This window comes from Cydia fagiglandana, chromosome 8, assembly GCF_963556715.1.
Source record: "Cydia fagiglandana chromosome 8, ilCydFagi1.1, whole genome shotgun sequence".
NCBI lineage: Eukaryota > Metazoa > Arthropoda > Insecta > Lepidoptera > Tortricidae > Cydia > Cydia fagiglandana.
The window spans coordinates 850,587-877,869 of NC_085939.1; the positions used below are offsets into that span (position 1 = coordinate 850,587).

Sequence of the window (27,283 nt, forward strand, 5' to 3'; positions counted from 1 at the left end):
TTGCCATTTGGCTACGGAACCCTAAAAAGGCCTTGTCATGATATTAAATGTTTACTTATATTAATAGGGGTTCGGGGTTAACGAACTACTTGTTCGTTCCCTTGGCTGTGGAGACATCGGGGTGTTGGTGCGCGGAGGCGAAAACCTTTCTCGGGGAGCTGGGGCGTCGCCTGCGGCAGAGGGGTCTCGACCCCCGCTCCGGGTTGTTCCTGGCGCAGAGGTTGTCCATCGCGGTTCAACGCGGTAACGCGGCAAGTGTGATGGGCACCTTTGCGCCGGGGGCGATGCGGGGTGGGTTGTTTGAATAGTTTTTTAGGTTAGTTTAAGTTTAGGTTTAGATGTAATTTATAGTTTTAGATTTAGTAGTTTTTAAGTGAAATTAATGTTTATTAAATATTAATAGGTTCTATTAATATTCTATTTATACACTTGACACATATAAAAATAATAGCAATATATATCTATATATATGCAAACATGCATGCATACATACATATATAAATAAATTAGAACCTGTTAACTTGCGAACCGCACAAATCTGGCAATTCTATCCGGTCTGAATCCCTACGATACAGGCTGTGACAGTGTGGGGGTCACTGTAGGTAACATTGATTCTCACATCAAATGTATAAATGTAATTTTTGGCATATAAATACATTTTGAATTTATAGCTGTAGCACTAATCAAATTTCAGAAAGACCAGAAAAAATTTACTGTTAAAGTTATCGCGCAATATACTGTCAAAATCCGCTTGCCCGCTCATTCTATTAGGTATACCTAAAAGTCAGAACGTCAGAAGTCTTATTTACTCTCTAGTTGGTGTAAAAAAACGGATCAGGATTTTTCTACGACCTATTTATATTTTAGTTCTGACCTCGGGTTCTGACGCAAACAGGTAGTTAGACCAGTTCTAACAATATCTGCAGAACTTCGAACTTTACATATTTAACTTTTTTTTAGCGAATTCCACTCTTATTACCGTAAAATGGGGTGAGTTGGGTGAAATTTGACTTTCAAACCTCGATAAAATTTTATTTTTACATGTTAAAACTGAATGGTGTATATAATAAGTGGTTCGGATGTTTGTATTTTATTTTGGGTAGTTCCATTTCATAACTTTGACGATAAAGAGGAAAACCCACCTCACCCCGTAGTGCCTCGTATTTGGGGTGAGAGGGTTTTTCATACAAAGGTGATTTTGGAAGATTGTTGGATCGATTTTTTTTATTATGCGTATTACTATAGCCCCATTTTAAATTGGAATACATTATTTTTGTAGCAGTAGTCTTAAAATCCCTTCTCACCCCCTCTCAAACCTTCTCTCCCCATTCATAACCCAACTCTCCCCGCGAAACCTACTCACCCCGTTTTACGGTATACATATTAATTAATGTCATCAGTGTCATCCTTAGGTGTTATCATTGAATAAGTCATAGTGCTAAAGTGCAAGCATTCGCCTTTGAAAAAAAAATAATTTTAGATACTTTCGTCAGTAGGTAAGCTTACTTATTTAACTATGGCGTTCACCATAAAGTGAAGGCGAAATGTGCTTTAAAGATGAGCTACTTTATTTATTATTGACAGAGCAAATTGTAATAAGTTTTTGTGCATTCCACATAATTTAAACCACGCAACAAATGAAGTACCTTACCTAGTTTTTTTAAAATTAGCTTGGGGTGATTATGATGATTGATAAAAACTATTCTCGGCCCTCAAACTTTGTCCATACCAAATTTCATCTAAATCGGTTCAGCGGTTTAGGGTGAAGCGGTAATAGATAGACAGACAGATGGACATAATTATTTTCGCATAATACATGATATTATTAGGGATTACATGAATTATGTATGGACCTACCTACTTGCGTGTGAGCAGCATTGACAATAAAGTAAAAAAAACAAGATTTTAGGTATTTTTAATGTTTGGATTGGATGGGACAAAAACTAACAGACCAATTCGAACGCACACTGACCTCAGAATGATATTTGAATCGTGTTATTTAGATATCGTGAATTTCGCTCGTACTTGTCCGTACGACAACCGTACGTTGTCCGTGTTGTTGTTGTCGTTGTTGTTTGTTGTCGTATTGGTGCGGGCGAGACGCACGATCTGTCATCGGTTATTAAAAGGCAGTCTTCTGTGAACCAATCAGTGTTGCCGACTTGGCATAAATGATGCCAGTTCTAGCATATTTTCACTGGCTTTGGCATCAAAATTTTCCATTTAGCATCTAGCATATTTATGGCATAATTTAGTCTAAGCCAAGTTTGCACCGACTTGGCAGCAACAAAATGGCGCATAGCCATCGCCTTATGTGGTTCATATTTTCATATGAATTTTTACGTTTGTGGACGGATGGACGTCGACTGACTATATAAAGTTGGTCAAGCAGGTCTCGTCAGTAGAAAAAGGCGGCAAATTTGAAAAATTTATGGGTTTTAAGTGTCTAATTTCAAGTGACATTCTAGCATTTTTTTAGCATGTTTCAAAAAATTTTGTCATAATTTTGGCATAATCTAGACATTAATCTAGCATTTTTTCATAATCCGAGTTGGCAACACTGGAACCAATAATGTTCTAAGAAGACTGCCTTTTAGTATCCAACAGTAGCGATAACTAAATAACATTATTTAAATATAATTTTTATCTTGCACTACGTTCGAATTGGCTTGTATGAATACCGCAACAATGATAATTAATGGAACTTCCTTCTTCCTCACAATGTAGTTTGTACGTCGTTTTTTAAGAATCATACTTATTAACAGTTTGGGTACCACTTATGTATTATTGACGTCGTTTTTATATGGACATGTTTAATCCAGGAAGCATCTGGCATTTCGATCTCATCAGATAATTTATTGCGAAGAGACATACATGTATAAATTGGCATCAGGAAGTAATGGATGTGTATCGCACGGCTCATTTGAGTCATATGAAATAGGGTTTTTGCCTGTATTTGAAATAAATTATTTCACACCATGCACGAAATAAAACACCAGAAAAATATTAATAAACGTACACAGCAGTTATTGTATCTTAGGGTAATTCGCGAGTAATTGGTCACCGGCCAATAACTTATTAGTTATTGGTTGTTTCATACATACCGGCTGCTGTGATGCCGCTGATTTCAATGGGACCGCCAAATTTTTTTTCACTATTTTGGCATTGGTCCCATAATAAAAATTGTACAGCAGTGGCCTATTTTATAAAGCTACAAGTTACAATTTACAAGCGGAAGTCTCGTTCTAACACATAGGGTTATAAAGAGACTTCCGCTTGTAATTTGTAACTTGTAGCTTTATAAAATAGGCCACAGGGCGCTACGCGCGACAGTAACTATCTCGCCCGCGACATTAGACACCCCTCTTTTTCTAACTGTAGGTATTAATAAAGTACTGAGGGACGCGGGTAATCTATAATTATCACGGGGCGAAATATCGCACCGCTCCTATGCTAGGCCTACTGTATGTCTGTCTGTTACTAGTTACCGCTGACCACGGGCCTTATTCGACAAGCGATGTTTGACGTCTCGTGTTGAACTTCCGTTGAATCTGAACAATCCTGTGTCAAAATTTGACATTAGCAATCCACATGCAGTTAGGTGACAACCAGACCAAACCATTATAAACCTTAAAGTAGTAATAAAAAAACCGGGCAAGTGCGAGTCGAACTCGCGCACGAAGGGTTCCGTACCATAAAGCAAAAAAAAACGGAAAAAAATGCAAAAGGAAAACGGTCACCCATCCAAGTACTGACCACGCCCGACGTTGCTTAACTTTGGTCAAAAATCACGTTTGCTGTATGGGAGCCCCACTTAAATCTTTATTTTATTCTGTTTTTAGTATTTGTTGTTATAGCGGCAACAGAAATACATAATCTGTGAAAATTTCAACTGTCTAGCTATTACGGTTCGTGAGATACAGCCTGGTGACAGACAGACGGACAGACGGACAGACGGACGGACGGACAGCGAAGTCTTAGTAATAGGGTCCCGTTTTACCCTTTGGGTACGGAACCCTAACAAAGTTGATATTTGTTGAATTATTGGTTGTACCAAAGGATATTATCCGCACTTGATGAAAATGCGATTCATTCAACTGTTGAATTGAAGTGGACGCGAAATCTGACCGTTGTACATGTCGAATAGGGGCCCCGATTTAGAGATGAAAACTATGGAGATAGTTTGCGGCCCAAGGAATGACATAGGGTAGTTTAACTTAATCATTCCACGCAGGCGAAGTCACGGCCAGGTGCTAGTAGACAATAAATCTCCTGTCAAAACGAGAGCAACTGGTCCGGCTGAAATGGATATCGATATCATTTCCATCAATGGAATGAAGCGGGTCTTAATTTTCAGCATCGCCAATCCGGGTAATAGAAGAAATATCACTTCGAATGACATAGGCAAAGAGACATACGTTTTATTTAAGCGGGAATTAAAGAATGTAAGCGGGAATTGAGAGAATAATATATATTTTCTGTAGGTACTTCGTTTTTTTAGCATTAGAAAAAAGTAATCTATTCTGACGTGTCTTTTTTATTTAAAACGCTAAAAATAGTAACCATTACCTACCTATGAAACCAAAAAGCCCTAATTCGTGTTCCTCACTCTTGACTACAGTTTTAGACTGTTATCACGAGTATTCACTATTAGGGGCCCGATTCGGATTTTGAAATAGATATCTATTAGATATCTTTTAGACATCATCAAGATACGATAACGATATGTTTAAGATCTAACCTGTCAAATTTGACATGTGCGCGATTCTGGAGATACTCTTGAACAATTTCCTCAGGATATGACTTAGAGATCCAATTCACATAGACATCTTACGCTATCTAACGTAAAAGTGACATTGGTTGCCCGAATTGCGCTGCAAAAGAGAACTAGTTGATATCTAAACTATAACGTATCTAGAATGGATCTAGTACGTGTCGTCTCTTGTGAATATCTTGAAGTTCGAATACGGCAGTAGTACTACGAAACGTGCAGCTGAATCACGCGAAAACTATCTTTTCAGCAAAAGCTCGCAATCAGTTTCAGTTGTTAGCGAACCTCGGCGGGGACAGCGTGTCCCTCCCACCGCCGCCGCGCAAACTTTCAGCACGTGCCTTTGCTCGGCCAGTAACTAAACTAGCATTTTAAATGTTTCTCACGTTTCTGCATAATGTGTTGAATGATAATTAGTGCTTTTATTTTGTATCGGACCGAAGATTTCGTGGAAGCAGACGGTTAACACGCTTTGTTTTAGCACAGTGATTAAGTTTGCGGAAGTGGAGAAAATTGCAAAAAAATCGTCGTAAGATGAAATGACGCAAGGTGGGTTTGACTTTGAAGTTTCGAATTTCGAAACATAATTATTAATTAGTCTTAAATTTCTCGTAATCTTGTAAAAGGGAAGAGTTCATGGTTACAGACTGAAAGTTCAGGACTATCAGTAATTCTGATTAATGATTGCTAAAGACAAAAGTCAACTATTTATTTTTATCAACATTAAATAATATGACATCTATTTCAGGGTATGTAAAATATGCCCCCCCCCTGCAAACAATGGAGGGGGGTCACTTTTAACTTTGCAGCTTACTGCAGTTAAGTACGAGATAATGAGTAAACTGTTTTATGCTTTTGGGGTACCTATAAGTATATTTATAATTTAATAAAATACAGAAACTTATCGTCTTTCTTATAATAAGGTTATTTTGGCAACTTGCCATTATTAATTTAAGTCTAGAGAAAATTAGAATTTTCACTTTTTGTTATGTCATTCTCCGCCATTGCAGATTATTTTTTTACATAGCCTGCCGCATACAGCTTAATTTATCGAAATTAGGTCACTCAAACAGGTAGACGTAGAGTTCGTTCATTCATACTACCTAATCTAATCAGTGACACAAGTTTGCAGATTTGAGAAATATACTTAGACAAAATCTTTAAAACACGGTGAATTGAAGAGGAAACAGTATTTTATAACATTGAGTTCATTTTATATTGAAGAAATGTTTAAATAAATTACATACATACATACATATATACATCACTGGCTCAGTGACCCAAAGACGATCTTGGCCTCTGACACAAGAGAGCACCATTCTGCCCTATTCTGCGCCACTTCACGCCAGTAGGGTATTCCGAGGGCGGACAGGTCTTTTTGGGCTTCGTCACTCAAGCGGTATCTGGGACGCCCAGACGGACGTTTTCCGCCCAGGTGCCCCACATACGCTCTTCTCACAGCACGATCCTCCCCTATCCTCTCCAGGTGACCAAGCCAGCAGTTTAAATAAATTACTACTATGTAATGTATATGTAGGAACTAGGACTAGGATCAAATGGCGGGAAAGAGGGGAGGGGAGGGACACTCCTATAGGCTAATAAAATAAAATAAATGTATATGTAAGTAGTCTCATTTACATAGGGTCCTATATTTTATCATTAGGTACAATAAACAACATTGCGCATTATTGCGGAAACAAAAACCGCAGGCAAAAATGTATTCGATATAATTACTCGGACATAATTACCCTTAATACCTACTTAACCTCGCCCAGAACTCTAAAACTTGCATCTTTCAAGCGCCTGCATGCTTTGACCACCACCAATGAACCTACTGCCAGAGGCTTGTATTCAGTCATAATAATAAGTACAGATAAATAGATAGTGCCTATTGTTGCGCCTGTGAACGGGTTCCACACCCCTATTTCACCAGCGTGACAGTCATCACTGTTACTGACGTCACAGGCCTACATAGGATACGGTAACCGCTTACCATCAGACGGGCGGTGTGGTTGTTTGCCACCAACATGTTAATTAAAAAAAACTCCACTATACCGCCAGTTAATAAGTACTTATTTTGCGAAGCTAATGACAATTGTTACAAGAAATACGACAATTGTCACGAAATTCCGACACAGAACTCATTTGCTGTCAAGAATTACCGAAAGTTCTTTGAAATCTTGTGACAATTGTCATCATTATCATCATAAACATCGCAAGAGAAATAAGTACCTGTTTTTTGCCGATATAATAAAGTTTTTTTAAATAATACAATGATGGTGACAAACAGGAATACGGCCCGCCTGATGGTAAGCGATAACCGTAGCCCATGGATGCCTGTGACGTCAGCAACAATGAGACTTGTCGAATTGTCGCACCTGTCACGTTGCTGAAATAGGGGCCAGGCGTTCTACATGACATTAAAGCTCTCCAAGGGGCCTCTACGTCTTGGTTCTCTATCCCCACGCAAGCCTATCAAAAGACCGGGGTTTATAGGCCTGTGAAATCCAAGGAGATACAAATAATAAGGATAGTAGGTACCTACTAGTACATATCAAACTAACTCGTCGCTGTCGTTAATATCATAAATCGTAATATACAATTTAATTACAGAGTGAAATTTTAACCACCAGTGATACTTTGCGTAGTGACATTATAGATCACTAGCTGTTGCCCGCGACTTCGTCCGCGTGGAATCTTATCTTCAACATTTTACATCTTTAGTACCTACCTATAATTTTCATATCCAAGCAATGTTGAAATTAAGTACTTTTCTTTTTTAGCAAGTTGTATGAAGTTTTAAGTCAAGTGGATTAATTTTGATGTTGGTTGCTGAAATTACTTTTCTTGTATTCTCATAATACGAGTAGGTACCTCTATGCCCCTATGCCCTTATACAAAGATTCAAGTTCCGCACTCACAAAATATCTGATCTCCATACAAACTTTCAACTCCGTTTCTCACCACCTTTGGTGATGATTTTCAAAAATGATTGAATTAGTTTTCATGTTTTTTAATTTAATACCTTTTTTTTTGCAAAAAGTTCAAGTTCCTAGCTTAAAATTAAATTTATACCCCAAGACGAACTTTTATCTCCTTTTTAACCCCCTTAGGGGTTGAATTTCCAAAAACGTTGCAATTACTTTTTTTTGTAATCGGTTATTATATCTTTCTAAGAAGTTTCAAAGCATTTGTAATGGATTCAAACTTTGAACCCCATTTTAACTCTGTTAGGGGATGAATTTTACAAATCGCTGAAATCACTTTTATTGCCTTCTAATAATATCCCCAAATACAAAGATTCAAGTCCTGCGCTCGAAAAAATGTTTGATATCCATACAAACTTTCAACCACTTTTTCACCACCTTAGGGGATGAATTTTCAAAAACGCTGAAATCAGTTTTCTTGTATTTTAATTTAAAACGGATTTACAAAGTTTCAAGTTCCTTGCTTAAAATAAAATTTGCGCCCGCAGACGAACTTTCATCCCCCTTTTAACCCCCTTAGGGATTGAAATTCCAAAAACATTGCAATTACTTTTTTTTTGTAATCGGCTATTATGCCTTTCTAAAAAGTTTCAAAGCTATTTGTAATGGATTCAAACTTTCAACCTCTTTTTAACCCTGTTAGGGGATGAATTTTACAAAACTCTGAAATTACTTTTCCTGTCTTCTAATAATATCCCTAAATACAAAGATTCAAGTTCCACACTCGAAAAAATGTTTGATATCCATACAAACTTTCAACCCCTTTTTCACCACCTTAGGGGATGAATTTTCAAAAACACTGAAATTATTTTTCTTGTATTTTAATTATATAACTTTTAACGAAGTTTCAAATTCCTAGCTCAAAAGAAAACTTTAACCCCATACAAACTTTCATCCCCTTTTTAACCCTGTTAGGGGATGAATTTTACAAAACGCTGAAATTACTTTTATTGTCTTCTAATAATATCCCCAAATACAAAGATTCAAGTCCCGCGATCGAAAAAAATTTTTGTTATCCATACAAACTTTCAACCCCTTTTTCACCACCTTGGGGGATGAATTTTCTAAAACTCTGAAATTAGTTTTCTTGTATTTGAATTTGATACTTTTTTACAAAGTTTCAAGTTCCTAGATTAAAATAAAATTTGCACCCGAAGACGAACTTTCATCTAATAATATCCCCCCCTGTCTTCTAATAATATCCCTAAATATAAAGATTCAACTTCACCACTCGAAAAACATTTTCATATCCATACAAACTTTCAACCCCTTTTTCACCACCTTAGGGGATGAATTTTCAAAAACGCTGAAATTAGTTTTCTTGTATTTTAATAATATATCTTTTTACGAAGTTTCAAATTCATAGCTTAAAAGAAAACTTTAACCCCATACAAACTTTCATCCCCTTTTTAACCCCCTTAGGGGTTGAATTTCTCAAAATCGCTTCTTATCTCTTGTACACTTTATAAATGCAATCTGGTGTGCAAATTTCAACTTTCTGGCTTTTGTAGTTTCGGCTCTGCGTTGATGAATCAGTCAGTCAGTCAGTCAGTCAGTCAGTCAGGACACTTGCATTTATATATATAGATAGATTGGGTATGGGTACGGGGGTATAAAGAAGCGGTGATCCCCTTTCCCCTTAATAATTTACAATATAATTACATCATAGACGGCTAAAATCATAATAGTTTCCTTAGTTGGGTTAGTACTGACTCGAGTCTTAAATATGAGGCACAATTTTCTTATTATTGAAAAGGCTCGAGTTTACACCAACACTAGAGTGGGGCGCCAGCAGCACGCACCCCTTAGCCGCAAACATACGCCACTGTTCGATAAAATAATTTCCTTTTACCTATGGCGAACATGCCACGGTTCAATTAGATTCATGGCCTTTAAAATCACGCCAGTGCTAAGTCATTTTCAGTGTTAGAATGTAAGCTTTCTCGAAAATTAAAATATAATTTACTAGAAGTAGGTAAGTACTACATATTATAAGCGCAACTTGCTAACCTAACCTAACCCAGGGTTAACCGGGTAAACCGTTAACCTAGTGTCAAATTGTGCGTGTGGGCTCCATAAGGAGGCTCCATAAACGATGGGAATGAAATGATGGGATGGGGCTCAGGCATAGGCAGCTTTCTCGCGCAAAGGCTTGCCATCGCGATACAGCGCGGGAATTTTGCCTCCGTGTCCTTGTCAAAAGGCCAAGTATTTTTATTTTTTCTAGTTAGGTTTAGTTTAAGTAGTTTTATACGTAGCCATATATTTTCTTTTGTTCTGTTATTGTAACTTACTATGCAGGTATTTATCATCTTTTCAGTGCTTTTATAATTTTTCCACTAATTGTTTTGTAAGACAACGCTGCCTAAAGTCAACGAGATTAATTTTGTATTCCGCGCCACGCTTATATGCTAACTTTTGTAACTAACCCTTCTTAATTGGCTTACTTAATGAAAACTATAGATGTAGAGAAACGATTTACACAATTCCTATATAACAATTGATGGAGCTACCCTGTAAGCAAAAATATGCCCGTATTGGGTAACACCGCTCTTCCCTATGTAACATGATGTATTTAGGTATACAATTAAAGCAACTGTAAATTCCAGCAAAGGAATATTTATTATAAAAAGACACAAGAAACTTACCAATAAAGAGTTATTTGTATATTTACTCGTACGTCACCATAGGCCAGTAAGTGGGGCGCTACGCGCGAAGAAAATCTCACTTCCTGGCCAAGGCAAGACATAAAACTTTAAACAAACCACGGGTGGCAATTCGTAAAACCCCAGATCGCATATTTATGGCCTTCACCTTCGGTTCGCCTGCGATCTGGAGCTTTTACGAATTCACCTCCCTATTTAATTACACAAACGGGTCTACCGCGATATAATTTCATTGTTTTTACCTTTAATTCCGACATTTCAGCTGAGTTGCACCAGCTGTGGTCACGGAAAGACCTGGAGCTAGTGCAACTCAGCTGAAACGTCGGAATTCAAAGGTAAAAACAATGAAATTATATCGCGGTAGACCCGTTTGTGTAATTAAATATGTGTACAAAACGCGAGAGTTCATCTCCCTGGGTATGTAATGTAACTACATATTATTGTTCCAGTATACAAACGCGATTACACACTCGAAGTCAGTGCAAATAAACAATGCTACGGATGAAGATCACGTGACGCCATGTGCAAAGGCGTGAACGGTGTGACATGGGAGACGGAGTCGCTGATGGGCGTCCCGAAGCCCTCGGCTTGGAGCCCCTTCTGCCCTCGCGCGGCGCTCTCCCACGTCGGGCTCCTGGTGGCGCTCATGCTGTACACCGCCGGCGGGGGACTGGTAAGATCTGAGGGGCTACCGCGAAAACCGAAAATCGCAAATTGCGGGGATCTTTCTCTTTTACTCCAATGAAGAATAATTAGACTTTTTTTTTTTTTTTTATTATGAATGGGCTTACTCATGGCCACAGACTAGCCGAGGCGTAGACGTGGCCTACGATGGAGCGAGCTCGCCCAGAAGGTGCCTGTTCACTCTTGATTTGAAGGTTGCCGGGTTATAAGAACACGGAAATATAGACGCCGGCAAGGAATTCCATTCCTTGGCAGTGCGCATAAGGAAAGTAGAAGCAAAGCGCTTCGTGCGAATTGGTGGAATATCTACCAAGTAAGGATGGAAACCGGCCGTGCGTCTAAAAGTCCGATGGTAGAATGGGGACGGTGGAATAAGCTCGTGTAGCTCTTGGGCACACTCCCCGAAGTGCAACCTGTAGAATACCGACAGGCTGGCGACTTTCCGCCGATGGGCCAAAGACTGAAGCTTAGCCGTTAGCTTCTTGTCGCCAATCATCCTCCTGGCTCTGCGCTCCACTGAGTCCAAAGCGGCGAGTTGGTATTTAGCTGAGCCATCCCACAGGTGGCTGCAATACTCCATACACGACCGGACTTGAGCTTTGTAAAGTGTTAGAAGCTGTCCAGGTGTGAAGTATCGCTTCACCTTATTTAGGACGCCCAGCTTTCTGGCCGCAGTTTGTGCTTTAGACTCAATGAAGCTGCCGAAGCTGAGGACTGAACTCAGCTCCATGCCGAGGAGTTCCAGGCTGTCGGCAATAGGTACAGATGCACCCCGGAAAGAAGGAGTCAGGTCGAATGGACTCCGTTTTGCGGAAAATAGACACGTCTGCGTTTTGGAGGCATTGAACGTGACCAGATTGTCATCACCCCACTGGGAAACGAGACTAAGGGTCAAGTTCATTCGCTCAACCATGGCCTCTCTCTGTGAACGTATATCCTCCCTGCTGTCCCCTGCACTAGCCAAATATCTCTCAACAACCGTACTGTCATCTGCATAACCTACAATGCTGGGTTGCAGCATGTCGTTAATGTGGAGCAGGAAAAGGGTTGCGGAGAGAACAGACCCCTGAGGAACACCGGCGTCAATGGCCATGAGGTCTGAAGAGCAGCCATCAATAACTACTCTGATCGACCGTTCACTCAAGAAATCAGATAGCCAGCTACAAAAGTCAGCAGGGATGCCGTATGCAGGAAGCTTGCTAAGGAGACTTGCGTGCCAAACCCTGTCAAAGGCCTTCGAGATGTCCAGTGAAACAGCAAGCGCTTCACCGTTCCTCTCGATGGCCTCGCCGCAGCAGTGCGTGACATACGCTAAAAGATCCCCAGTAGACCGACCTCGGCGAAAGCCATATTGACGGTCACTGAGCAGATCATTTGCTTCGAGGTATGCCAGCAGCTTGCCGTTAACTACCCTTGACTGACAGAGAAAAATGCCCGCAATTTGCGAACTTCTATTTTCGCGGTTATAGCCCTGTATTTATTTACACGCTTGCTGAGACCTGCTTTGGTTACATTATTATTAAACTTAAGAGCTTTTTAAAATTAGTTTGTTTCTGATCCCAACTTTTATAAGGGGTCTAATATCCATAATGTTCATATGCAGGAAGGTAAATGTGGACTATGTTTGTATGGAGTAGCGGTCGGTTCACTAGTCTCTCAACTAACGTGGCTTTAACTGTATGGAGAGCAGTACCTTGTAGTAGCTAGTAGCAGAGAGTGGTAAGGCATGCCGACAATCATGAAATTTTGAATCGTTCGCACACCGTTCGCACTTAATCAAAAATTTCTCACAGATAAAGTCATCATCGAAAATCTAGAAAACTTATTAAAACTACCTAGCCTAACCCAACCTTATTATTAACTTATTATTTATTGTTTTTTTTTTGTTTAATGTCTGCACCCACTACTGTGTCTGTTTAGCCTGATGGTTGACTGGTAGAGAATGCCTTTAGGCATTAAGTCCGCCATTTGTACTTTATTTGTTATATTGTGCAATAAAGTTTTAAATAAATAAAAATTATGGTGAACAACATTTCAGATGATAAAATATGTACTATTTTACTGGGGGTAGGTGTCATGCTGACATCTTTTTCTTTTACTCCAAAAGCGTAACGTAATTAGAGTGACAGAGAATGATGCTCGCAATTTACGAACTTCGGTATTCGCGATAGCAAGGCCGTCTGATCATAACCATCTACGAGACAACATTGATATCGTCTACTTTGTAAATCTTTGTGCTTCGTATCTACATAGAAATACGAATTTATCAAAGCTCCTTGTAGCCAAAAATAAATTTGCATTTTTGGCATCGATACTTTTAAAATTTTGTGTCACTGCCCTGAACGGCGTGAGCGTAGAGAAAAGATTGACTCAGACACAAAATTAAATCGTAGATTCTACTAAATTTACACATGACTCGCACACTTTGGATTAAAAGTTCCCAAAATATATTAAGTGCCTATTTAATGTGATTTTGATTACTTACATATGCAACGTAAGAGATCGACAAAGCATTTCTCTGTAATTACAAACGTATAAGGGCCCGATTCGGATTTTGAAATAGACATCTATTAGACATCGTTTAGACATCACCAAGATACGATAACGATATGTTTAAGATAAGTATAACCTGTCAAATTTGACATTTGAGCGTTTCTGGGGATACTCTTGAACGATTTCCACAGGATATGACTTAGAGATCCAATTCACATCTAATAGATATCTTACTCTATGTAACGTAAAAGTGACATTAGTTGTCCGAATTGCGCTGCAAAAGAGAACTAGTTGATATCTAAACTACAACGTATCTAGAATGGATCTAGTACGTGTCGTCTCTTGTGAATATCTTGAAGTTCGAATACGGCAGTAACGGCTCGATTCGGGAAATGAATTAGAGATTGCGCCGTAAGTATCTTATTTTTACGGTCAGGCTTTACTACGCGACGATGTACAGTCACCTGCAATTATACTCGTCTCCTTGTCCAAGAGGAATTACAAGAGGAATTACAAGTAGTAGCGCCCATCGTGCCGCGCGAATCACTGTTTTCAAAGCTAAAAATTTAAAAAGAAAAAAACACCTCTCATTTGACAGTTGTTTGACAAGTCATAACGTTCTAAGTGCTCAGCGCGAACCGCTGTCGCCTCTTGTTATTTTATGAAAAATCAAGTGATTTCTAATTGTATTGTGTTTAATTAACATTTTTAGTAAAAATGTTCAATGTGTTACACTTAAAGTATGGTGTATATGTGGTTTTTCGTGTGTACATGTTGTATCACAAGGTTCCTAGCAATGGAAGGACCGGATGGTTTGTGGTTATTGGTAAACAAATATTCATCATTTGAGGTATGTTTTTGCATCATTTTTTATAAATAACATACGAAATATTAATACTAGAAGAAGTTCAGACCTACATTGCGTATATTACAATAATGAGTTTTAGGTTATTTTTCGGAACTCGATAGAAGCATAGACAAATCTAGTTTATCTAGGTGCGATTCATAGTGATGCGTTTTTTACCGGTTTTTTGTGCAAGGTTGGTATAGACCCGGTATTTTACTTTTTTTAAATGGTCGCGTAAAACAAAATGTAATGACCGTTTTTTCTTACGATTTGAACTTCATTCGGCAATAACGCTCTGTCACTTTTCTTGTTAATTCATCGGATTTTCTAACAAAAAATGGGTAAAAGAAAAGCCGAAGAAAGCGAAAAAGAATATATTAAAAGAAAACTAAGGAAACTTCAGAAGAAATTAAAGAAATTACCTTCGGATCCTGTAAATCCAGAAGCTGAAACGACACCGCCGAGGGAGACGCAACCTGCACCATCAAACCCACCAATTCCAACAGAAAAACATAATGATGAAGAAGAGACGGCTAATACTGAAAATCTGGATACTGGTATGTCCAACTATTACTGTCTTCAGTATTTAATCACATCAAATATTACTTTGAACGTTTGGGTCATACAGATGATAAGACAATAAGCGCTACCACACAGCGGGTAGACATACTTGCTTTCCCTTTTACTGGAAAAGTCATGCACATGTTTAAAATAGACAATAAAGCGCTACCACTCAGCGGGTAGACATACTTGCCTTCTCTCTTTACTGAAAGAATTAAATTTTTTACAATTCCCTTCCTCCAGTCCTGTCACTTGACGCATGGTGTTTATTTTTGTTACTGCAAGCAAGCGCTAACATTCTACGGTTAGACAAGCTTAAAATATTATCATTAGTTCATTACAATTACTTTTATTTTGTGTAATGCGCTATCACTTAGTGGATAGTCTCACAAACTTATCATATAAATTGTTTCTCACAACATTGTATATTTTGGGAAAATTACAGATGATGTGTTACCGGAAGAGTTTCTCCTTGCCTTGGGCACAGAGGGAGAAGAATGTGAAGAAAGAGGCCCAGAAATAAGAGGAGAACTCGCAAGTAGGTGGTCAAGAATCATGTCAACGGGGCTGGGTAAGGATACAAAAGAGAAAATTTTGAAAAAATACCCAGCACCTGAAAACTTTCTTAAGGAGGCTCCACAAATTAATCCGGAGATTATGGCATCTCTCTCCGATGTCTCACAAAAAAGAGATAAAAGAATAGTCCATAGACAAAACCTGACACTAAAAGCATTATGTGCTTTGGGCAAGACACTGACGAATGTGCTAAAAGGGAACATTAACTCAAACGCAATTATAGAGGAAATTAATGACGCCGCAAAAATTATGGCTGAAGTATTCTATGAAGACTCCGGATCCAGAAAATTTTTTGCTCTGGCGGGAGCAAACCCTACTGTGAGGGAAGCAGTGAAGGACACCAAGCCGGATGAATTCCTCTTTGGAAAAGACTGTGCTGAAAGGATAAAAGCAGCACAAACTATTAAAAAGACAGGATCACAAATCAAGAACCCGGAACCATCCACCAATACCAAACCAGCATCTAAACAACCTCAACAAAAAAGGCAGGGAAACTGGAGGGGCCCGCCACAACAGTACCAGCGAGCGCGTGGCGGGCATCGCCAAGCCCCAAAGAAGTACCACCACCCACCTCAACGCGAACAGAAACGTCACCATCACCATCACCGGAGCCGCTACACTTACCGCCGATAAGTCAGGTACATGCAGGAAAAATTAAACTTTTTCTAAACAATTGGTCAGAGATTACTGATGATGCCACTATATTAAATTGGGTCCAAGGCTATGAAATCCCTTTCATAAACATACCACCTTCACATAAAACACCGCCACAACAATGGTCTAAAAAAGAGAGTATGCTGATCAGTCAGGAAATTAATAAACTTATGGCTTTAGGTGCAGTTTCTGCCTGCACCTATAATATAAATCAGTTCACATCTCCAATATTCCTGGTTCCAAAACCAAATGGCTCTTACAGATTTATCTTAAATCTTAAAAAGCTTAATGACTATGTAAATACTGAACACTTCAAATTAGAAGATATAAGAACTGCATGCAAACTAATGACAAGAGATTGTTATATGGCTAATCTTGACCTTACTGAAGCTTACTTTTCAGTACCCATTTCGGATAGTTCAAAAAAATATTTAAGATTTGAATTCAACGGTCAGTTATATGAGTTCAATGCATTACCATATGGCCTATGTACAGCCCCATTTGTATTCACAAAAATAATTAAGCCAATAAGTACATATCTTAGAAGCAATAATGTAATACTGACATGTTATCTAGATGATATCTTACTATTTGGAGACTCTAAAAAAGTTTGTACTGATAACTTAACATTAGCCTGCAACCTTCTACAAGACTTAGGTTTTGTAATCAATTTTGAAAAGAGTACCCTTATACCAAACAAAATATGTAAATTTTTGGGCTTCTTGTTAAACTCTGCCAATATGACATTAGGTGTACCAGAACAAAAACAACTAACACTTTTAGAAAAAATAAAGTTGTTTCAACATAAATCATCTTGCAGCATTAGAGATTTTTCCCAATTATTAGGATCACTGACATCTATTGCCCCAGCTGTTCCTTACGGCTGGGTGTATACAAAAATACTCGAAAGAGAAAAATATTTAGCCCTGTTAAAACATAATGACAATTATGATGCCATAATGACGCTTCCTAAAAACATCTATTCAGAGCTACACTGGTGGAGTAAAAATATACATAAACCTAATCCAATAAAACAGCATAACTTCAATCTAGAAATCCATACAGATTCATCACTTACCGGCTGGGGTGCTGTAAGTGAGGGAAGAAAAGCATCAGGTTCTTGGTCACATAAAGAGAAAGAAAATCATATTAACTTCCTTGAATTAAAAGCAGCCTTCTTAGGCCTAAAATGTTTCACTAAAGACCTGGAGAAGTGTGAAATTCTATTAAGAATTGATAATACCACAGCAGTATCATACATTAACAAATCTGGTGGAATACAATTTCCACATCTCAATAGCATTACTAGAGAAATTTGGAAATATTGTGAAGATAAAAAAATATGGATTTTTGCTTCCTACATTAATACTAAAGATAATGTTGAAGCTGATATAGAGTCAAGACGAGTAAATATAGAGTGGGAACTCTGCAGAAAAGCATTCCGACAAATAACAGATAAATTTGGTAGACCTGAAATAGATTTATTTGCATCAAGAATTAATTCTAAATGTGAGAAATTCATTTCCTGGAAATGTGACCCTGAAGCTTTTGCAGTAGATGCTTTTACTGTTAATTGGGAAAATATATTCTTTTATGCTTTTCCACCCTTCTCTCTGGTCTTAAAATGTGTTCAAAAAATCAAAAATGACAGAGCCACCGGTATATTAGTATTTCCATATTGGCCTTCTCAGCCATGGTTTCCTTTAGTAAATAATCTAATAATAGGAAACCTTATATTTTTTGGACCTAACAAAAATCTGTTATCATCTCCTTACAGAGAGACACACCCTCTCCACCACCAGCTTATCCTGGCTGCAGGGCTGCTGTCAGCGAGGCATACGTAAGGAGAGGGACTCCAGCTTCGGCATTAAATATTATGCTGAACTCGCTGTCACTTAACACCATGAAACAATACGATTCCCCTCTTAAGCAGTGGTGGAAATTTTGTAACACACATAAGTTAGACCCTTACCAGACATCTATCCCTTCCATACTTAAATTTTTAAGTGAGCAATTTGAAGGGGGCGCGTCATATGGCACTCTAAATTCCACTAGATCTGCACTATCTCTAATAATAGGTCCTAATATAGGTAGTGATGACAGGGTTAAACGATTAATGAAAGGAATATACAGATCAAAACCTCCTAAACCTAAATACAATGTTACTTGGGACCCATCAATAGTGTTAAACTACCTATCTACATTACCTCTAATAAGTGTTCCCTTAGAAATATTAACAAGAAAACTAGTAACGCTACTAGCTCTGGCTACTGGACACAGAGTACAGACCCTATCACTAATTTCTCTTAATAATGTCAAATTTTCTAATGAGATGGTTTCCATTTTCATCCCAGACATAATAGAAACATCCAAGAAAGGTAGTCTTCAACCATTGTTACAACTTCCAGTTTATGAAACAAAAATAGAAATCTGCCCTGTTAGAACCTTAAAGTCATACATTGAAGTTACAAAATCCTTAAGGAGTAATCAGAAGAGACTTATTTTGACTTTTAAAAAACCACATCTCCCAGCTTCAACACAGACTATAAGCCGTTGGATTAAAAAGACTCTACAAGAAGCAGGCATTGATGTAAATACATTCACAGCACATTCCACACGACACTCTTCTACTTCGGCTGCTCTGAGATCCGGATTGAACATTGACCAAATTCAAAGAACGGCAGGTTGGTCTGAAAGTTCAGCCACCTTTGCTAGACATTATAATAGACCCGTCACTCAGACCTTAAGTTTTAGTCAGGCAGTCTTAGACTCTGCTAATGGATAATTAAGGGTACTTATACTCATGTATAATGTGATTTTAGATGTAAGATTCTAGAAATTGCCTACTTCATTTTACTGAATTGTTACTTGGATTGTTTTAGTTACATGATGGTACTAACCAAATTTTAATGAGTAATGTTATTATTTTTTAGAAGTTTAATTTTGTTTCTTTTTTTTTTGAGGAGTAAAATAAATGTTATTTGAATTTTATAACTGTACTTGACATTTACTCACAACCCTACCTTTAAACATCTACTTGTAATTCCTCTTGGACAAGGAGACGAGTATAATTAGGTGATCAAACGAACTTACCTTAAGTGAAGTTCGATCACAATTATACGAAGCTCCTTGTCCAAGAGGACAGTCCCAAAAACCCACCCGAAATTCTTACGAATTCCTCCCTTAATTATAATGATATAGGGTTGTTCATAAATTAATAATATCTTCAAACTATATGACTTGTCAAACAACTGTCAAATGAGAGGTGTTTTTTTCTTTTTAAATTTTTAGCTTTGAAAACAGTGAATCGCGCGGCACGATGGGCGCTACTACTTGTAATTCCTCTTGTAATTCCTCTTGGACAAGGAGCTTCGTATAATTGTGATCGAACTTCACTTAAGGTAAGTTCGTTTGATCACCTAATAATATGTTACACAACGAAGGCAGCAAAAATATCTGACACGATCTTATTTGTAGAGCAATAAGAGCGTGTCACATATTTTTGCGGCCTTCGAAGAATAACATAGTATTGCAGGTGACTGTACCATGGGGTCGTCCAAAAATCATGTGATCGTTTAGAGGTAAGAAAAATATCACGAATGATTACGATGGGGGAGGGAAGAGCAGATATCAAATGTAATTTTTTTTCAAAGCGGGAAAGCTAAAAACTACATTATTACTCAAATATTAATACTCAAAAATTTAGTCAGATCAAATAATCCGCTTTATTTTATATGCGTATTTACTCAATGAAAAACATTTGCGTTGCGTTAAAATCACCAATTATCACAAAGGGGAGGGGGGGAGACAGAGAGAGGCCACATATGATTACATGATTTCTGGACAACCCCCATTACGCCTATTTAGGGTCCTAGCTAAATTGGTTGTTCAATACCTACGCTATAGAATTTCCAATTTAGCATGAACCCTAAATGACATATCAATCCCGTATGGTGGCTGTACATACTTTTAGATAAATACCTACTTAGATACGGTACCTTTAGATACATAAAGGTGTTTCGGAATAAGCATTTCATAACTCAGGAACAAAATATTCGTGATGAACATACAAATAAATGCTCTTACCGGAATTCGAACCCGGTACCACGTGCTTCCTATGCAGAGTCACTTCACTACTGACTAAGCTAGGAGGACGTAAGGCGTAAATACCTTTGAAGTTAAAAAAAATGTCTGAAGTTAATAAACATTAAAATAAGGGTTGAGAAAACAAATTTATTTCTTGTAATAGGCATGTGTGTTAAATCTGTCAAATAATTAAAAATAACTGCTTACTATATACATTTTAAACATTTAAAACGTATTACTCAATCAAGGAAAATAAACTAAATTCGTTTCTTAAAAACTAAACTAAATAATATTTTATAATTAGTCATTCAATTTCAATATTTTAACATAATAAAACGACGCTTAAAAGTCCTTGAATTCATTTTCGTACAAGCACACAGGACTTTCTTCAAGCTTCACGTCGTCATATGTATCAAAATTGGTGGCGTCAGACGCCGATCGGATTTTAGGTTTATACGGAGCATGCGTTCGACAGTTCACAAGACTATCCCAGTCGATTTCTTGAAACCATTTGTGATTTTTAATGTCGAATACTCCGTCCTTCAGATTCCCATAACGCTTAGTGCAATCCACTTGGAGAACATGAGATAATAAATCTATTAAGTTGAGAGAAAAGTGATCAGGACATCTATATTTTCCGATGACGATTTTCTCATAGATCCTCATGGGGTCCGACGAGAAGAAAGGCGGATGTCCCGCACTCATTTCATATAACAAAATCCCGAACGACCACCAGTCCACGGCTTTGCCGTAACCCTTGCTCAGTATAATTTCTGGAGCTAAGTACTCCGGAGTGCCGCAAAGCGTCCAGGTCCTGTCTTGTAGGAACTTACAAAATCCGAAATCAACTATTTTAATGTAACCAGTTTTATCAATCAATATATTCTCCGGCTTCAAATCACGATACACTAATTCACAAGCATGCAGGTACTCTAAAGCTAAAACTACTTGAGCACCATAAAACTTTGCAGCATTTTCGTCAAATTTACCCATCTTGCGCAAGTGAGAAAACATCTCTCCCCCGGCTATATAAGGCAGAACAAAATACAGGTACACGTTGTCCTTAAAGAAATATTTCATATAGATTACAAAGGGAAAATTTAAACCGCATAATATTTTTTTCTCGTAGTAACTATGTTCAACTTGTTTTTGTTTTATAACTTTGTCTTTTTCTAGCATTTTCATTGCATAATATTTTCCTGTTACAACATGTTTTACAAGGAAGACTATGCCAAAAGCACCAGTACCTAGAATTCTACCTTTTTCGAAATCAGTCGGTGAGCCGTTACTCGGTGTGTTTTGTTTCCAATACTCAATGAATTCCTGCCGCAGCTGGCGGAGATAGCGCGAGTACTGCTGCTGCCTGGCCATGCTGTAGCCCGACGATCGTTCCTCTTGCACAGCTGACATTATGGCTCAAATCGTTGACTATAATAATTACTTACACGCTTATCGTTATATTTGTACCTATCGTGATAGAAGTAATTTAGCACGATACAAACTTACTAGCCTGTGAATGGAATTAGAAATTATGACGTATAGAAGTGAAACTGTGCCTGACAGCAAATCGTACAAAATTCTAGTTCTTTTGTTTTTATTTAAAGATTTGTATCTATGAACGCCTTTATTTCTAATATATGTTACTTACGTAAAATAAAATGAGACACCTACAATATAAAATTGCTTAAAGGTTTTCCAATGTTTATACAAAAACTTAATAATAGCTGTAAATAAAATAAAGATAACATATCTAATATTTTTATAGCTATTTATTATATTCTATAGCAAAAACTAAACGCAAAGATTGTCATAACAATGTCATTGTAATGACAAAATATGATATTCCTGTTTAGGTTTTCAAATGGATTATTTAATTTTACAGTCAGGGCATGGCAAAATCATACACCTTGCAGCAGCATCAAGATCATAGTCGATATTTGGATATCTTGAAAGAGGATTTTGATAAAAAATTTGAACAGAGCTCCGATTTAAAAAAATCGCGTGAGGATTTTGACATAATTAAAGCGATCGGTAACGGGGCTTACGGAGAAGTTTATTTAGTAAGAGATACAAGTTCATTTGCATATCACGCCATGAAAGTCGTTGAGAAGAAAGTCGTGGTAGAGAGAAAACATGTCAAACATTTATTGATCGAAAAGAAAATTCTTGAAAGTATAAAATTTCCTTTCTTGATTAATTTAGATTGCTCGTTCAAGGACAATATATATCTCTATTTTATATTGCCCTTTATAGCAGGGGGAGAGCTGTTCTTTTACTTGCAGAAGTATGGCAACTTCTGTGACGAGTTATGTAGATTCTACGCTGCTCAAGTTGTACTGGCCTTGGAATATTTACACCATTGCCATATCATTCACAGAGATATAAAACCGGAGAACATACTAATCGCAGAAAATGGCTTCTTGAAACTCGTAGACTATGGTTTTTGTAAAGTGATACAAAAGAAAACGTGGACACTGTGCGGCACTCCAGAATACTTGGCTCCGGAAGTGATACTGTCAAAAGGCTACTCGTACCCAGTCGATTGGTGGGCTTTGGGTGTCCTAATATTTGAGATGAGTGCTGGATTCCCTCCATTTTTTGATTCTAATCCAAGTAAACTATACGATAAGATACTTAGTAATCAGTACAGATGCCCTGATGCGTTGGACGGCGACTGTAAGAACTTGATAAAAAGTCTGCTTCAATTAGAACCCTCGAAACGATTAGGATGTTTGAAATCAGGAGTATATGATATAAAAAGTCACCGTTGGTTTCGCAATATTGAATGGAATAGGCTACTGCACCAGGAGTTAGAACCGCCCTTTAAGCCAGTCACGTCCTCGCCTGGTGACACTAGCAATTTTCCTGACGTCCCAGAACATAAATTACTGACGGGAGATAAATGTTTATATGAAAACGAATTTATGGACTTTTAAATTTTATAACTTTTATATTCTTTCTAATGTAAAATATGTATCAATATTTTTAATATAAATATACCCCAATAATAGCGTCTTATCAATTATCAAAAAAAGAATTGCTCCTATTAATTATTATTATTCCACGTACCAATACTTATTTTGAGGAAATTCCGCTATAGACGATTCTTAACCAACGACTCAGAGTTTTCAAGTTTAGTCGAAAGATGAGTCATTTTGTTATATTTTGGACTTGACTCTATCTATCCGACAAGAAATTGTAGAAATTAAAAAGTGGCAACATGCATCGTAGTGTCGTCCCTAAATAAATATTTTTTATCAATACATATTTATATTATTTTTTGTTTCTTATTTATTTTATGCAGTGCTTACGGGCATATGACAATGCAGCTAAAATGTTGATAGCACACGCAGTGCAAGTATTATTAAATATATACTTACGCCATAATTTCATAGAAGTTTGACATTTAAAATATCACTTGCACTGCGTGTCAGTGAGTGTGCTATCAAAATCGTTGCAGACTTTTCTTGGTTTAAATCTCATTATGCATTGCGCAGTTGCGCCAGTTGCTAGTATTTTTTTAGCCAAAGAGAACAATTATAAATAATTATTCAATCACTATAAATGTCACATTGACAAACGTTGTTGTTCATATGATAATACATTATCATAAATGATTACCTAATAGTTTATATTTATCATATATTTATGTATTTTATAGTTACCTTTACCAAAACATGTCGATTACTCAGGTCACGAGTTCACGGTCTGGACGTCGTAGGAGCATGAATGTTTTTTCGCATTCGCAGCAACACAACTACGTACGATACTTGGATGAATTAAAACAAGAGTTCAAGAAAATTTACACAAATCCGCCCGTTTATAAAAAAAGTATTAATGATTTTGATTTCATACAAAATTTAGGAACTGGCTCATTTGGAACCGTGGTCTTGGTGCGAGACAAAACGACGTTTCGGTATCATGCCATGAAGTCAATCGAGAAGGAAGTTGCAGTGTCGACGAAAGCCCTAAAGCAGTTGGTTCAAGAAAAGAAAATATTACAAAGCTGCAATTTCATATTCGTTTTAAACTTGGACTTTTGTTGCAAGGATAATGTTTATGTTTATTTATTAGTGCCTTTCGCGGAAGGTGGCGAATTATTCTCATTACTAAAGAAATTAGGGGTATTATCAGAGCCTCTAGCTCAATTTTATAGTGCGCAAATAGTATTGGCTTTGGAGTACCTGCACCACTGCGACGTAATACACAGAGATGTTAAACCAGAGAATATCCTGATCACAAAGACAGGATATCTCAAGTTGGGAGATTTCGGTTTTTCTAAAATATTAAAGAACAGAGCGTGGACTTTATGTGGAACACCAGAGTATTTAGCACCAGAAATTATAAAATCTAAAGGATACTCATACTCTGTTGATTGGTGGGCATTTGGGGTGCTTGTATTCGAACTGAACGTTGGGTACCCTCCATTTTACAGTACAGACACGATGAAACTTTATGAGAAAATATTGTCAGGTTCATTCAAGACTCCAGCAACAATGACTCCTCAGTGCAAATTGTTGGTAAAGCAGTTACTAGAAGTAGAACCTAGTAAACGAATTGGGTTTCTAAAAGCGGGAGTATATGACATAAAGAGTCACGAGTGGTTCCAGGGGCTGGAATGGAACATGTTGCTGAACCAGCAACTGAAGCCGCCATTCATTCCGATACTTAACGATATCAACGTCGAGACCGACGCCATAATGGGCAGAAAGATAAAGCATTCTCCTATAAATTTGTTCGAAGAAGAATTTGAAGATTTCTAGAATGTTTATGATTGAGTATATAGCGTCAAAAACAGTTTCTTCGGCCGCCTTATTGCAAAATATCATTGATGTTTTTATAATGCACTGGTAGAAAAATAATATATGATGTTCAAATGGAATTTAAATACCTGTGTAAAATAACGGCATACTCTAGGGATAAGGTTTTAGCAACTATTGTCTAACTCTATTTTATACTAAGTAATTAAATGACATTACAACTGATAGTAATTAATGTTTTCAAATATTTGATGATTTTGGCAATTCCAATTAAGTAAGTAATAAATTGATTTATCTTATATTAAAACCATTTAACTCAATCGTAAATCTTTCTCATCGTACATCGTAGCTTTGATGTAAGATGTAGGACTGTAGGTACAGTCACCTGCAATAATATGTTACACAACGAAGGTCGCAAAAATATCTGACACGATCTAATTTGTAGGGCCATAAGAGCGTGTCACATATTTTTGCTGCCTTCGAAGAGTAACATATTATTGCAGGTGACTGTACAAGATAGACATAATAATATTATACTCGCATATTTGACACAAGTCTTATTCGTTTTGCATATAAATTAATGTCATATCACGATGAAAATTGGTCAACAACGTTCCAAAAAAAATGTCTTCACCTTATAATAGTTAATACATATATGGACATATTTTGATAATGCTTTAATCTAACTGAATCTAACAGCTTTTAATGAGTAGAATATTTGAACATAAAAGAATACAAGTTATGAGGGTTAAAAAAAGACGAAGCACTTCAAGAAAAGATAGGTAGTGCCCTTGCGCTTCGCTTTGCTTGTCTTGGCGGGGGCACTGCCGTGGCCCCAGATTGATGCCTCAAGTTCCATTTATCGTACGAGTATGTATGATGTCCACAGAAAGGATGTTGGTACTCATAAGTACAAAAAAACAATTACTCAAATAAATAACTGGACAATTCGTAGTTTTTAAAGAGGCTTGGCAAATCCGAAATAACACAAAATACCCGTACTTATATTAGGATAGGTATTGTGAATTAAAGAAAAATAATTAAAATATTCACCAAAAAAACTAGTTTCTTTCTCAAATCAGGCTTAACAAGGAAGCTGTAAGACACTTAACCTCTTGAGATCCCTCTTAGACTTAGGGTCTCCCCTAATATATCGACGCGCATTCGGCAAAAGCCGATAGGAAAAAGCTTTATGTCCGCGCAATAAGAGCGAAAAACCGGTCGACGCGTCCGGCGTCGTCGGCCGTCGCGAGCCGAGCCAAACGACGACTTTTTCGCTCTTATTGCGCGGACATAAAGCTTTTTCCTATCGGCTTTTGCCGAATGCGCGTCGATATATTAGGGGAGACCCTTAATCTATTCTGAACTTTTATGGAATAACCTAAGGGTTCCAAATTCATAAACGAAACAATTGTTTTTGGGTCTCATAAGGTTTAAACAGGATAACAGTATATTCATGTATCATGTACTTATAGGGAAACTAATATTCATATGAGTTGTTGTTTTACCTAAGCCTGTTGTTTTAGGTGTTCCAAGCATTGGAGCATCCCGCAGAGATAGCGAAGCTGGAATCTCACAGAATGTGGGTGGAGGAGGCGCGAGACGAGCTCATACAATTTGTGTCAGACCCTGGGAGGAATTGGACTGAAATAAGTTTTCAACTGGCACTTTACGAAAGAGTATGTTTTTTAACTCCTGTACCTATAGCCACTTGACCGTCCGACGATAGCATAGTATCCGGTCCGCGGGAACCTTACTATCCAAAGGGGTGAAAGAAAGATTTGATTTCAGAGCCATCTAACGGAATATTTCGGCATTATTTACTAATTCTCTTGATGCGACAACGTAGCCTAACTAAATAGTTAGCTCTAAAAAATTTTAGATGGCAGTGTAGTTATAATTTTTGTAGAAAGTTGTGAATACGCTGCGCGGGGCGTGCGTCGCTAAAAAAAGCCGGGCGGTTGACAGGAAAACAGTCTCGCGGGCCGGACGGTTGAGTGGCTATTCTGTATCTTTGGGTATTTATAAAAGAGTAAGCAAAATCTACCCTCAAATGGCTTCTTAAGCCAGTTGAGGGTAGATGAAAACATTACATGATCAAAATAATGTAGGTTAATGTCAGGTCGTTCAGCGACAGATCCAGGTGGTTTTGTATTTGGTTGGTTAACCAATAAATGTTATAACTACCTGAAAATTTA

The 27,283-nt window shown here is 37.6% G+C and overlaps 4 protein-coding genes across 4 annotated transcripts in view; 3 read left to right on the forward strand and 1 right to left on the reverse strand.

The window, feature by feature from the left end:
• The first annotated feature begins 5,060 nt into the window (after positions 1-5,060).
• The window catches only part of LOC134666980 (TWiK family of potassium channels protein 9), a 34,838-nt gene continuing 12,615 nt past the window's right edge, over positions 5,061-27,283 (forward strand). Inside the window, exons 1-3 of the mRNA XM_063524291.1 lie at positions 5,061-5,320; positions 10,874-11,097; positions 26,612-26,764. Coding sequence (XP_063380361.1) covers positions 10,945-11,097; positions 26,612-26,764 — 306 coding nt within the window. The 5' untranslated portion in view covers positions 5,061-5,320; positions 10,874-10,944. The remainder of the gene's footprint in view (positions 5,321-10,873; positions 11,098-26,611; positions 26,765-27,283) is intronic.
• LOC134666404 (cAMP-dependent protein kinase catalytic subunit beta-like) lies at positions 20,653-21,699 on the reverse strand. The gene has a single exon (XM_063523532.1). It carries the CDS (start codon positions 21,694-21,696, stop codon positions 20,668-20,670), a length of 1,029 nt encoding a protein of 342 aa, XP_063379602.1. The 5' UTR covers positions 21,697-21,699; the 3' UTR covers positions 20,653-20,667.
• LOC134666403 (cAMP-dependent protein kinase catalytic subunit alpha-like) lies at positions 22,139-23,333 on the forward strand. The gene has a single exon (XM_063523531.1). The coding sequence runs from the start codon at positions 22,215-22,217 to the stop codon at positions 23,259-23,261; it is 1,047 nt and encodes a 348-aa protein (XP_063379601.1). The 5' UTR covers positions 22,139-22,214; the 3' UTR covers positions 23,262-23,333.
• LOC134666402 (cAMP-dependent protein kinase catalytic subunit gamma-like) lies at positions 23,939-25,244 on the forward strand. The gene has a single exon (XM_063523530.1). It carries the CDS (start codon positions 24,003-24,005, stop codon positions 25,086-25,088), a length of 1,086 nt encoding a protein of 361 aa, XP_063379600.1. The 5' UTR covers positions 23,939-24,002; the 3' UTR covers positions 25,089-25,244.